At 43.7% G+C, this 14,469-nt stretch overlaps 1 protein-coding gene across 1 annotated transcript; it reads left to right on the plus strand.

Annotated features, from left to right (window-relative positions):
* Positions 1 to 428: 428 nt before the first annotated feature.
* LOC138284137 (cocaine- and amphetamine-regulated transcript protein-like) lies at positions 429 to 8,906 on the plus strand. The gene is made up of 3 exons (XM_069222594.1): positions 429 to 839; positions 5,368 to 5,451; positions 6,765 to 8,906. Exons 1-3 carry the CDS (start codon positions 687 to 689, stop codon positions 6,870 to 6,872), a joined length of 345 nt encoding a protein of 114 aa, XP_069078695.1. The 5' UTR covers positions 429 to 686; the 3' UTR covers positions 6,873 to 8,906.
* Positions 8,907 to 14,469: the final 5,563 nt, after the last annotated feature.

The following is a 14,469-nucleotide window of genomic DNA, read 5'->3' on the forward strand; positions in this document are numbered from 1 at the left end:
TGCAATTGCAGTTGAAACGCATCTCCTATCAAAAATATTACCATGATTCTGAAACATCCATGCCACTATTAATCCGGATAGAGACTGTGGCGAGAAACAAGGTGTTCTAATTATACATGTTTTCATTCAAATGCAGAGGACGTGCTCCTGAGCACTGTTGCCATGTGAAATGTAAAAGTGTTTTTTTCTGTAGAGCTGTGTAGTAGAGCCTAGTCTGCTTCTAATATGGGCATACGCCAAAACTGACTCTCGAAGAGGGGGAAGAGAAGTTATGGACCCAGCTCTAATAGTTCCGTAGATGACAACTTGAATGCTAAACCACATTTTAACTAGTCGAGGTGAACTTCATTCACGAAAAAAATGGTGGTTCTGCTCATACACGTAGCTGAAATGGGGAACATGAAGCAAACTTCTCAGCCTCCCACAGAGAGGCACTCGGCAGTAACAGGGAGTTTCTTTTCATTATTATCTATGAGCTCAGCCTGTAACTTTGACAGCGAGCTGAATGGCTTGAGCCCCTCCGCCCCCTCCTGTTCCTCACATTGGCGTCATGGTGGAGAGGATCTGGGCGAGGGGGGGCCGGGCCCGCTCCCCCGGCTGTTGTTGATAAATAGTGGAGGTAGCCGCTCGCCAGCAGACTTCTCAGCTCGCGCTCGCACTGCTAATACCCTGCTCGTACAAGGACCATGGAGAGCTCCCGCGTGCTGCTCCTCGCGCTCGGTTGTTGGGTGCTGATGCTGGCCTCTGTCTGCGGCCAGGAGGACAGCACGGAGTTGGAGACCAGGGCGCTGAGAGACTTCTACCCCAAAGACAGCCTTCCGTCCAGCGAGAAGGAGCTGGTGAGTACTGGGCGAGCCCCCGGAGTGCACTGGGAAACTGTTCTGCAAACCCAGGTCTTTAGGCTCCACACAGCCTCTACGCTAGAAACCCCTTCAAATTGAAGCGAACTTCATACAGTGCAGATATGTAACTGAAAAGGGACACATAAAACGTACATCTCGGTTAGGCTCGATTTACAAACTTTGCAAGCCCGTCGCTTGAGAAATTAGGCTATCCAGCAGAGCATAGACAGGGAAAAGTAGCCTCTGTTTTTGAGACCCAGCCAAGGCTTAATTTGTGCAGGAGGGCTCCGCCTTTTTGAGGGTACTGTGGCTTATTCTTTATCATCAGACTTTGACAAGAACGAGAGAAAGAGAAAGGCAGCAAGTGGCAAAAGAAAAAGAAAGGGGTGAGCAGGAAAAAGAGAGAAATGGGAGAAACCTACAAGAGAGAAATTAAGAGACAGGAAGTCTAGAATGGTGGAAGAAGAGCCATGAGGTGTATTCAGGGCCAGCCAACCTTTGTAGTCTGTAACCCCAGCTCCCACCAGAGGCAGCCCCATGACAACATCTTTCAACGCCTGCACATATATCTTTTACAAATTATGTAATGTGTTTAGCTTTCATTTAAATCACAAATAGCACATACATTTTGTTCGGTTCACATTCAAAGCAGCAGTGAAGTATACTTATGGATGCTGGTTCTTTTTATGTCTGGCGAATAGACTGGGATACGAAGTGCTTGCACGAAACTATCGAGTAGCACTATTTTCTACTTACATCTATGAAAATATGAACAGCTCAGGGTGAGGAAATGTGGTCTGGTGGGTGGGTTGCTGACGACAGAATATGGATATGAATACTGACCCATATCTTACTAAATCGAGTAAGCTTGGCAAAGTATTTCATTCCCCAGTGGCCCAGTTTCCATACCTGCCAAAACGTAGGAGTTTGTAGCGGCAACTTAGTTGTTAATTGTGCGCCTACACAAGAACATTTGTTCAAAACAAACTTCCTCGGTTGGCTCGAAATTGCAATCAATGTCTGTGCTTCGCATGCCTAAATTAATACCTCTGTGTGTGGTCTAATTAACGCTTGAGTCGAATGGAGGACTAACGTTCTGACAATACCTATGGTTACTCACTGCCTATAATTTAGTGGATGCGCCCAGCACCTCCCATTCTGAGAAAACTCAACGCATTCGATAGACGCAGCACAAAATGGCAGAAATAATTTCCTTCTACAACTGAAATGTGAACATTTATTGTTTTGAGAAAGATCACAGTGTGAACTTTCTGTTACGATTTGCTTTGTTTCTTTGATTCTCAAAAGAAAAAGGTGCATGGGTTTTTCAAATTACTCGCCATGCCATGAATATGTATGATAAAAACAGGGCCAGTAGAATTATGCAGTAGGAGGGACTACTTATGCGGCAGGGTTTGCTAAGTTAAACAGCAAGAAAAGGCAAATTATGTGGCACTATGCAGCACATTTTGTGATAGTATTACCTCATGCGTAATTTCGACACATGTTAAGATGATCTGGGCAAAGGTTTTACTTCATTAATACCAGTCTGACACTCAAGAAGAACAATAAAATACAGAAGGATGAACAATCAACCTTTACAAAGGGCTTTTCACCACCCTTCAACACATGTTGCTTCATTGTTAGTATATCTTGATCCATTTGAGTTGTTTATAAAACATTTTTTAAATGTCTGTAGATTCTGTAGCACATCATGAATTATTTGGCAACTGTAACAAATCCATATTATGCAGAAAGCGCAACAGCCACAAAATTGCATAATTCCAGAGGCCCTGACTGTAAACCACCATCTTGTGTCATCTCTCAAAGCTTGTAAACTGAATCACACAATCCCTAAATAGGATGTGTAAGGGAAGATAATTGAAGACCTTTGAACCATACCTCCTTTAGAAAATGGTACTGTGCTATTTTGAACTTTTGGTTAGAATATGAATGCTAAAAGTAGATGTTTACAAAATAATCTGCATACTTGCAACTTCTTTCTGAGCCTTGATTATGAAGTGAACACGTTTGATAAATTGCTGCAGGTGGGCTATGTTATGAGTTTAGGTTTTCATGGAGACAGAATAAGTTGTCTTTCGCTATACATTTAACAGGTATTTCCATTTCTACCTTTTGTATTATTATGTCTTTAATTCAGTGCCATTTTAAGGATTTTGGGTGCCACAGGCAAGACATATTTTGGGAGCTCCTGTTTAAAACAACTTTGAATTTTATTACCCATCTTCTACTAATTCAAACCCACATGATGACAAAAAATACACAATTATGTGCTAAACTTTCAGTACCAGAGTATCACAAGAACTCTTGAAATATGTCTTGCCCAGAGCTCAAAAATCCTTCCAATGACACTGGGTAAAGAAAGACTGAGTGCGAGGCAAAGGCAGGCAGAGAAGAGGGAGAGAGGATAAAATAATTAAATAGGTGAAATAAAGAGAAGGTTTACGTTCTAAGTGGGATACTTTGAAGGTGGGGGATCATGGGCAATTATCCCTGTTGCTCATGCCTTAAAATGTATTTAATTAGTTTCCCAGCAGTAAGCTGACCACTCGCTGCTGACAAAATGTGGTGTACTGCATATCATGGGGTTGAGTCCAGACTCAGCCTTCCATCCTACCACAGAACCGAAAATTGAGTACCATAAAGTGAGTAATGATGACCTCAGGTATTTGCTGCACTTAAAAACAAAAACATTATGTATCACGTAGTCCTAGAAGAGTTGCAAGTTATTATTATTATTATTATTACGTCCATGTTGTGCAAACCTCAAAGAGTTACTTGCATGCTCTACAGTATACGTTGGTTCATATATTTAAACTTAAAACATTTAAGCCTAGTCAGGAGTGTTGAGAACCACATGAGACAGAAATGTCTGAATGATTACATGCAAAGGAGTAAGAATGATGAATGAATGCCTTTCTTCATCCTGTTCTTATACACTAGCCATGGCTACAAGACCAGAAATGAACACTACCTCTGCTTTGCAAACCTCATCACCCAATGTACGGGGCCGTGGAACAGCTGTGGAGGTGTTATAGTTCTAAAGGAAGATGCACATTTTGTTACCTCAAAATTATTATAATTTTGTTTTAGAAATTAGCGGTACTGCGTGGTTTACCACAAGCAAGAGGTGTTGTACAACCAAGAACGTGTGATAGTAATGAACAGACTTGGACTAGCTTCAGTCTCTTCTGGATTGGAACACCCACCTGAACCAGCCATCATGGTCCAATTCACATGAGGTCAACCTTTGCCACCTCTACCAATAAATTATGTTTTGGTGTTGCCTGTGGTGTCAAGGCATACAACACCTGAAGTAAGATCACTTTCTTCTGGTCTTATTTAATATGGTGTATGCAAAGAGCACTGGAGGGCCTTCTGGTATGGTATAAGATTGCGCCCCTCTTTATGTTGATGGGCACGAGCCAGCCCCTTTCTGCCTGGGTAGGCTACTGCCTACTCTACATGAGGGCATGGGGAAGCAGCTCACTCTTCTATTGTTCCCACCTGCTTGGGGTGTAAGGGGTTGCTCTTTCTTCTCCCCTCCTTGGCCGTACCATCAAGTGGAAAGCAATATCGAACATAATTTATTTTCTAACCAGGTTTATGTAAACGTCATACGCCTAAGAGTGATGATAGGGAACATAGTCTAAACAGGAGCTTTTCCCAAATCTAGAGCCTATAATCGGGTGACTGTACATATGTGGTAATAAATGTATCCCAATAAATTATGTCATAATAAACACACATGTATTATTGCAGTGCAAATATCAGATTCATAATACTATAGTACAGCATAACTAACTTGAGAAACCCCTGCTTACTGCTTCTCATATTGCATGTTACACCTACTTTATAAAGGCAATAACTGACCCATCTCTTACAAAGGGTGTGTAACGAGATAGTCTTTTTGATCCGCTAAGTAACTTTGTTAATTACTCTTAATCATGTAGTGCTGCATAATAAGACACAAATGCAGGGGATAATGTACTAGGCTTACCATTGTTGAAGGAAGACAGTGCTTAATTATCCACATAAGGGTCGGCCTCTTGTGAGCCAAAGCCACTCCTCACACTCAGCCACAGTCATAAATAGCATATCACATTCTGCTCGTCTGGATATATAATATAATAATGAGTTACAGTTTCCCACAAGGGAATTGAGAAAGTCTGATCTCCTTTGAACTGTACGGTGCATTTAAGTTAGCAATGCAAAATGTAACGCCACCCTGTGAAGCCAAACTCTTTGCCCCTTTACCCAGGGAGCCACACACAATCTGCATGCACCCTCTCCAAACATCAAGGCATGCCAGAGGGCAACCGTGCCTGTCAAACACAAGGACCTGTGGGAGATGATGGGAAGAAAGACAGTTTGAGGGGCTCCTGGGCTTCTTCCTGAAGGACTGGGAGATCTGGGGCAGTGTCAAAACAACATTGACCAAGAAATGCTTACAGGTGTAGACATGAATTTATAACATTCACATATTTTCATTCTTATTTTCCAGCTTGGGGCATTGCAAGAAGTGCTGGAGAAACTTCAAAGTAAAAGAGTACCTTCGTGGGAGAAAAAATTTGGGCAGGTTCCAACGGTAATTGTTTTTTCAATTCGTATGTTTTTCAACACTAGCCTCAGTGTTTTTTAATGTCACATGTGTTGAAGCTAACCTAGTAGCATGCATACATGCAAATCAGTTTCAGGCCTTCAAAAGCATTGATCATGCTTTTATAAAAAAAGACTGCATATAAAACAATAAGTTAAACTCTAATGAATTGGCGGCAGCTTTGCAAAATTACCATTGTACCAGGATTGTGGTTGTAGTTGCTGCATATAGACCACGACCTGGACTTTACAGGTTTGAAGTGGGATTTATAATGATTCTGAATGGCAACGGCATATTAAATAGGCCTGGGCAGAGTTACTAACCAAAAACTCTGCCCGCTACGGAGAGCCTCGCATGCAGCGGAGTGCGTTAGATCAAGCCGTTCGCTCTGATTTTTAGCACCAGGTATTTGTCCTGCTCTGAAAATCATAGCAAACTGCACCATGCACAGAGCAAGAGGACGCTGCCTCTTTATGCCGCTGAAGTAGATTTTCTACTCAAGTGGCAGCTTCCTCAATGCGAACGGAAGGTTTCTCAATGTGAGCAGCAGCGACCATCCGCAACCGTCCTTATTGAGAAATCTCACTGGGAGGTGGCCTGGAATAAGATTTTCCTCGCTAACACTGGCGAACGCAAACAAGGAAAAAGCTCCCCTATGCAGAGGTTTTTGGAACTCCACGCTCTACGCGCAGTGGGAAAAAGTCCGCGAGTGTAGTTCACCAGCCCCCAAAATAGTAAACATTTTTTTGTCAAATGTTAAATCACATGACAGTGCTAGGCATGCACAGTGTCTGCAATGCGACTCAGCCAAGTTTTTTTGCAGTGCCAGGTAAATCAGAGACACAGAGAAAAGGGGCCATTTTCAAACACTTGTAGACAGTGCTTGAAATGGAAAAATAGAAGTGCAGGCACTCTGTATCAGAGTACCTGCTTGATTCTGAGAAGTGCCTTTACCGTCTAATGAAAAGTATTATGTTTTTCTTGAAAAGTGCAGGTACTCTCCCTCTCAAAATAAAAAAAAGTGCTGGTATGCAGTACCGGACAGTACCAACCCATTTAAAGCACTGCTTGTAGATATTACCTCCTGCAGTAAACGCTTTACCGCTGAATCATCATAAAAGTTTTTAAAAAATCAGGTGAAGATGATGGATCTTAGAAATAAAAATAATGGCCCCTTTACCTCTGGTTGTAGTTGCATTTATGACCTGTATATATTTGCCTTTTATTGGTAACTCGCAGACACATTTTTCGTGAATCTCAAACCATCAGCAATAACTGGCCCGTGTTATTACTGTTCGCAGTGTGATGTCGGAGAGCAGTGCGCAGTCAGGAAAGCTGCACGAATCGGCAAGTTGTGCAACTGTCCCCGCGGCGCTGTCTGTAACTTCTTCCTGCTTAAGTGTTTGTAAATAAAAAAGGAATCCGTGCTCCACCAGCTCACGAAAAGAAATGGAACTTTTGACTTCTGGAGTCGAGGAAAAACCAAGCAGTGGGAAGGGGAGAAGCGCGTCATGTCGTCCACCATGGGTGGCTGCGGGCTTCTCCTGGAGACTCCAGAGTGATTTTAAACCTGTTCTTGTCCTTGTTTTCAGTCGTTTTCCCAGTCCGCACCTTCACGAGATATACTATATGTGAAATAAAAAGGAAACGTCCTCTTTTGTATTTATTTCTCAGTATCTATAAGCTTCAGCGTGATGTCATTAAAAAGTGGTGCGGCTCTAAGACACAGCTCACAAGATCAACAACCAACCAGTTTCACCCATGTGTACAGCCAGTGACGTCAGGGTTTTGCTGTTTTCACTACTTTAAAAAACACACACAATGAGGACGACCAATAACCATGACAGGACAGCACGTCAATCATTGCAGTGTGCCAACACTTACCTGAATTGTGAAAATCAATGTCAATAATTTATATGTAATGCTGCTGTGCATTTCTGCCCAGTGGCAGTTCAGTACACGGGCTTACTGCTAGTATTTCTGAGAGCTGCGAGTACTTACTGCCTGCCTTTGATTGGCGGTGTTTTATGGTGGTAGTATAGCTGTCTTCAGTGCTTTTTAGCAAATTCACTTCAGATGTATTAACAACACGGAATGTTAACACACACAGTGTTCTATGGCATAAGGAGTATTGCCATTTATGGGGCATTACACCTATAGGGCATTACCAAATATTGGGTTTTATCACATCTAAGGTATCCCACATAATGGGTAATATTGCCATGCTTCAAATATGCATATGCACTAAATTCCTTTGGTAAATATGATTTTGGTAAATTTCAGACCTATTTCAATACTCTACACGAGGGCCTAAGTGTGATGGATGCCAACAATGATCACTGTGTGCAACCAGAGTTGTCATCTATCTGGGTAAACCTGGCCACTTTGGGTGTGATATGGCTGTTCCTTTCAGAGGAAACAACTTTCATGTCCGTGTAAATCTCAGCATAGCATCAAGACAATACATACCACTGAAGCCTATAATGTTTTCAGGTCCATAGAAACCTTAGTATAGTATAGTTCAGGTCTGACATAAAAATAAGACAGCAACACTAGACTAAAGTCACATTCCAGGTAGGAAATGCTTAGGGGTGTACTAAATAGCACACGTCAGTATTAGGTCAAATAGCACCTCCTCCTTCAAGTATTAGTCAGAAGATAAATAGAGAACCACACAGTTTTTTAAAATAATAACTTGAAAGATAAATACGGAACCACATAGTTTTTTAATAATAACTTGAATTCCCAAATTGATAAGCATTTTCTAAAAACAATAAAGGACACTCCCTTAAGGAAAAGTCTAATTTCTCCTTTTATTTCTCTTAAGCTTATCTGCTAAAAACACAAGTGTGTTTAAACCCAGAAAGTAGGAAGCTTTTAAACTGACGTTATATTGTCCGGGGAAGGCGTTAGGCAATACAATTAATAATCTGTGACTTATTAATGGCTATCTGAATTTTGTTTGAACTTTATCAGATTATCTACTCCTTGGTGAATTTCGAGATACTAATCTAACACAAAAACTAAATCCAGGCATGGATTTTGGAAACTTTCTCGTAGAGAATGGATTCCTTCTATGAACTGCCAGGCCTTCCCTGCACCTTCAGAGTTCCACGCCAGGCCGCCTGGAATGGCCTCCAACACCCCAGCACCACACCCCTTCTTTAGTGCCAACGCCCCCAAATACAGACACTCTTGGGCTACTCAGTCTAGCGCCACTGTACCTGTGAAGAAGCAACGGCCCAAAGACAAAAGTATCAGCTCACAGGTGGATAGTGCCATCCCTTCACAGAGCTCTTTGTTTTCAGTGTCTCACAGTTGTGGCTTTGCAATCTGGAGGGATATATTCATATATTTTATTTTTAGAAGCGAAGTGTGATTTATAGAATACTGTTTTTTCCAGAACGAATAAGAAATGAATAAAGAAATAAACATATACAATTGCTGTTTGTGCGTATCGCTTTTTTGTTGCACGGGAGAATGAAAGTATCTCGAAAACCGGAAATAATTGGAATTGTCTGGGGCCTATGACATGCCTGTAAATAATAAAACGGGCTTTGCTTTTTCTGACAGATTTGGCTGTCCTTATCTGTATTGTCTATTGTGTTGGAAGTCATTGCGTAAAAAGGCGATGGTTTTTCTCAGCATTTCCCTCTTGGAGAATATCACTTCCGGGGATCAGTAGCACTGCAAATACTTTTTTTGATGGGGTTCACATAGGAGTCAAGGCTGGAAGTGGCAGCCTCGCAATGCAAACAGTCACTCTGGGTTGGGAATCAAAGGCGAAGTTTATTTTTGCCATATCCTGCATATTGGATGGGTTTTTTCTTAGTCTGTCATCGCCCACATGCTCATGGATAATTGGTTTTCTCAGCTTTCAGCTCTCGTGTAATGTTACCTGCAGTACACCACGTCTCATCCAAGAGACCACAAAAAGAAGAGCAGAGATGGTAATTGCCTCCAGTCTCTAGACTGATCCAATTACCTTCACTAGGGGCGCTCAGTATCCCAAGACCTATTTAAATGGCGCCCAACATTAGGAAAGGGCAAACTAATTTCTCAGAAAACGTGTAATCTTCTGGATTTCACACCACTCCCCCTTCAATGGAACCTCAGGGATTCCTGCCTATAAAGCCATCTCGCATGCTTTATGTACACCCAGCTCCCACATGCCTTACATCGGACGGCCGTTGCCCTTCTGGACACTAAAGCAATTAGGCTAGCTGAAACTCATTTTAGGTATTCTGAACCAGATCTGCGTCCCAGGAAGTTCACCTCCATGGGGCAACAAGGTAGGGACCATCCTGCATCCTGTGGCATCCCAGGTGGGATGGCGGGACCCCGACTTCCACACAGAGGGAATCCCAATGTAGGCTGGGAGGTGGTAAGACAAACAGTCCTCAGTTCTGCCGGGCAAAAAAATGGCGGTTCTTCCGTCAACACCTACATTCCACAAACTCTAGCCCTGTAGTTGCCATCAAGGGACACAAACCTTTACAGCCTTGCCATTGTCAATACCATCCCAATAGAGTAATGTATCTCCGGGTCCACAGCTGCAGTGGGCGAAAAATTAACATACCACATTAGTACACATTACATCGAGTGTAGCTCTGCAATTTACAGTGCAAGCATGGCCTCACATAGATGTTCAATTTAATTATTGTAAGCAAATAAAAGTGTACTCCAAACGTTGAAGCACTAACCCCAATGCAACGTGAAGGAAATTGTTGAATTTGCTTTCAGAAATGTGCATTTTCTGGCTGCAAAAGCTTTGTACAAATCATCTTCAACTTACAATAAGTAGGACTGTTTTTTCAGGAGATTCTGAAGCGTATGTCTGTAAATCACTCTGAACACTGATGCTTTCTTTGATGCAATCGATAAAAACTGAATATCTGGTGTGTGATTTACCTCGTGAAGTCTTACTTCCTCTGGCTGTACAGTGTATGTGTTTTCCACACCTTTCTGCTCATGGGAATGTTACTGCTATTGCATACATTCTTCCTGGATTGTGTGACTCATGTTTTGTCACTTAAAGGGTGTAAATCTGTTGAGGATGCGAACATTTAACCAAAGGTAGCGTTTGTAAGCCACGATTCTTGCTGAAACTAGGCATATTCAGCATCATGTCCTAGATTTGCTTTTAAAATCCCGATAGCAGCTGTGGAGATAAATATGCAGAGGGTGCATTACATTTAGTTGTAAAGAAGCACACTTCTATTATCACAAAAGATCCCACAATTTATTTGAAAAGCTTGATCTTTCGCCATGAAAGGCCCGGGCAGATGTCTCCACAGGGAGAGACCCTCCAGTCCAGAGAGCCATAGCTCTGGCGCAGAGGCAGCTACACAGTAAACTCACTTAAAATGTAACTAACTGTGTCAAAGACCAACACGCCTTTCAAAGGCTGAGGTCAGTCCTGATGCACAGGGACCTTTCATCAGCACCGCACACCCAGTGGCATTTCTCTGTCACCCGTGAATCATACAGTGATGGTCGGTTACTTTGACTTTTGGGAACTACATAGTGGGTCGCTGGGCTTGAGGGCTGCTGCGTTGTTTGTTTCAAAGCAGTGGTAAGATCAGCCCAAATAAGTGTGTCTTAAAGGGACACAAAAATCCAGATTTTCCTATTTTAACCTTTTTACTGTGAAGCTGTTTGCTCGCATCAATGCCTACGTTTTTTTTGTTTGTTTTTAAATCAGCATTCAGGAGTTCAAAAACATGTTACTCTTGGTCTCTTTCTGCAACCATGGAAACAATATGTTTTTTTTGGCAATCAGGATTTTGTATTGGTGTAAACCTCGCATCATTTGCTCGTTGTGGACTACAGATTTAATGAGCAACGTAGAGATGTATTATTTCTCTCAGCAAATTTGCTGAATATTTTGATGTTTTTGTCCAATGGACAAACATAAATCCCGGATCATTAAAGAAGGACATGTTGCCCAGAATCTAGGACTGCGGAGCTTTACTTTCACCCAATAGCCTGTCTCTATCACTTGTGAATCATAGAGGGAGATGGGGTTACTTTGACTTTTGGGACACACCCATTAAGTTTGAGGACTGATGGGTTGTGTGCTTCAGACAGTGGTAACATTAGCTTAAATAAATGGCTTAATGGGAGGCATGTGACCAGATTTTTCTGTTTTAAATACATTGACAAAATGAACATTAGCATACTGGTGGGTGATAACCCCGGAAGAAAGCTTTGCCATAGATAAGACTAAGACAGCAGAACACTATGGGCCTGATTCCGACCCTGGCGGTCATGGACCGCCAGGGCCGGGGACCGCGGATGCACCGCCAACAGGCTGGCGGTGCATCCAGGCCAATTCTGACCGCGGCGGTAAAGCCGCGGTCAGAAAAGGGAAACCAGCGGTTTCCCACCGGTTTTCCCCTGGCCTGAAGAATCCTCCATGCGCCGCCATGGGGATTCCGACCCCCTTCCCGCCAGCCTGGTTCTGGCGGTTTTGACCGCCAGAACCTGGCTGGCGGGAATGGGTGTCGTGGGGCCCCTGGGGGCCCCTGCAGTGCCCATGCCAATGGCATGGGCACTGCAGGGGCCCCCTAACAGGGCCCCACACAGATTTTCAGTGACTGCATAGCAGACACTGAAAATTGCGACGGGTGCAACTGCACCCGTCGCACCCTTTCCACTCCGCCGGCTCCATTCGGAGCCGGCATCCTCGTGGAAGGGGGTTTCCCGCTGGGCGGGCGGGCGGCCTTCTGGCGGTCGCCCGCCCGCCCGCCCAGCGGGAAACTCAGAATTACCGCGGTGGTCTTATGACCGCGCAGCGGTATTATGGCGGTTCCCGCTTGGCGGGCGGCTCCCGCCTCCCGCCAAGATTGGAATCACCCCCCATGTTTAGTAAATGCCTGTCTGGGCAGACTCATGTGATTGTTGTAATGTTTTATGCAAATTAGAAACTGCGACCTTCACCACAGCCAATGCATACCTTTTCAAATATTTATAAAGCTGGCAATTAAAAGGTTAACACTTTTAACACCTTCCAGACTCACACCAACATTCACTACTTCTATTGTGATTAGCTCTAAAAGCATGCAGCTGCAATCTCGAAGAGAGGTATGGGAAACTGGTGGTCCTTTAAGAATCTGTCATCCCCAGGGTTGTGGACCCTATAGCTCCCTTTCACTATAAAATAGGAATGTAGAATCATGTAGCTCAAGCAGCTTGATAGCTCAGACAGGCATTATTTATATTACAATAAGTGTATCCTATCTGCCTTACGTAATCAACATGTTTTGTGTCAGGATTTATGAAAGCTAAGGACAGGACTTCTCAATCTTCAAGTTAGTGTATTCCAAAGCAACCCCAGTCCAAAGATGGTGTTGTATAACATAAGGCAGTTGAATATATTTTGTTTATAATAAATTACAGGGCATAATATTGCAAATCCAATTTGATGACCAATTCTTTTTTAACACTCAACACTTGAGATACTGTTTTGAAAATGCTAGGGCATGAAAAGGATCATTTAGGGTTGTACAATCGCCATTTCAAAGGCATAAGGTGTTCCCTGTTGTTGGTGTACAATGAAAATGCCCCCAGTGCACTGCTTGTGGCCTCTCAAATGACACATCACCAATGACATCAGTGGTAGTGTAAGAAATGGGGTCTTTGGTTGACAGTCAGGTTACCCCCTGTTCAAGCAAGGACCCTCACTGTAGTCAGGGTAAAAGGTAGGTACACTTGCCAAGTCGAATTTACAGTTAAAAGTGCACCACAGACACTGCAACGGCAGGTCTGAGACGTACTTACAGAGCTACATATGTGGGTGGCACAACCAGTGCTGCAGGCCCACTAGTAGCATTTGATTTACAGGCCATGGCACATCTAGTGCACTTTACTAGTGACTTACTAGTAAATCAAATATGGCAATCATGGATAAACCAATTACATACAATTGTACACAGAGAGCATATGCACTTTAGCACTGGTTAGCAGTGGTAAAGTGTTCAGAGTTCAAAAGCCAACAGCAAAAGGTCAGAAAAAATAGGAGGCAGGAGGCAAAAAGATTGGGGATGACCCTGCATAAGCAAAAAAGTTCAACAGTCAGTTTGACAGTTGGGCTGGTTGCACCTCACACTAGACAATGGCACAAAGGGAGCTGGGGTGTAGTCTGCATATCCTGATGAGCCATCTGTGCTAGGAGGGAGGGGAGGAATGGTCACTCACACCTGAAAGGGCTGTGCCTGCCCTCACACAATGCCATCTCCAAGCCCCTCGTGAGTGTCTGGGGCCTGGCCTGGGCAAGGCAGGATTTCACATTCACAAGAGACTTTACTTTGAAGTAGGCATACTTCAAAGGAGAAATTGGGTATAAGAAAGGCACCCAAAACCACAGACTTCAGAAACACTTCTGGAAACAAGAGGAACCTCTGCCTGGAGAAAAGCTGAAGAGCTGAGGAGAAGTGCTGCCCTGACGGTGAATGTGCTTTGTGGAGCTATCCTGCAGTTGCTGCTTCTGCCAGAGTAAGAGGGCAAAGACTGGACTTTGTGTGCCTTCCATCTTGTGAAGAAATCTCCAAGGGCGTGATTTCGAGTTTGCCTCCTGTTGTTTGAAGTCTCAGGGACAGCAAAGACTTCTCTCTGCCAGCACCTGGAGTCTCTGGAGAGACCCCTGCTCTGACAAGTGGTGCCCTATCCAGTCCCTGGGCCCTTGAAAGGAAAGCTGGTGGAAATCCAAGGAAATCGACTTGTGACTACTTCAGACCGACGCTGCTGCTGAATCCGGTGACACCGCCTGCGACTGACTTCGTGAGCTTCGCTAGAACGCAACGATCTTCGCAGGCCCGATACTACTGCAGCCCCGCTGAAGTCCGGGACTCCATGGAAGTCGCCGCACCACGTCGTGACCGACGCCGCTCGAAGTACATGGATTCAACGTTTCACACAGATGCCGCGATCCCCAACTTCACGCATCAACTTGTTTTCTCTCTTCACCAAAGGTACTGTACTTGGGGGTCTCCGCAACTCCGTGTC

Source organism: Pleurodeles waltl, chromosome 3_1 (assembly GCF_031143425.1).
Source record: "Pleurodeles waltl isolate 20211129_DDA chromosome 3_1, aPleWal1.hap1.20221129, whole genome shotgun sequence".
Taxonomy (NCBI): Eukaryota; Metazoa; Chordata; class Amphibia; order Caudata; family Salamandridae; genus Pleurodeles; species Pleurodeles waltl.

What these genes read in the sequence shown, in the direction of transcription:
- LOC138284137 (XM_069222594.1), top strand. Translation starts at nt 687, where the DNA reads ATGGAGAGCTCCCGCGTGCTGCTCCTCGCGCTCGGTTGTTGGGTGCTG. An exon ending in CGTCCAGCGAGAAGGAGCTG is followed by an intron (nt 840 to 5,367) that starts GTGAGTACTGGG and finishes CTTATTTTCCAG; the next exon opens with CTTGGGGCATTGCAAGAAGT. An exon ending in AATTTGGGCAGGTTCCAACG is followed by an intron (nt 5,452 to 6,764) that starts GTAATTGTTTTT and finishes TACTGTTCGCAG; the next exon opens with TGTGATGTCGGAGAGCAGTG.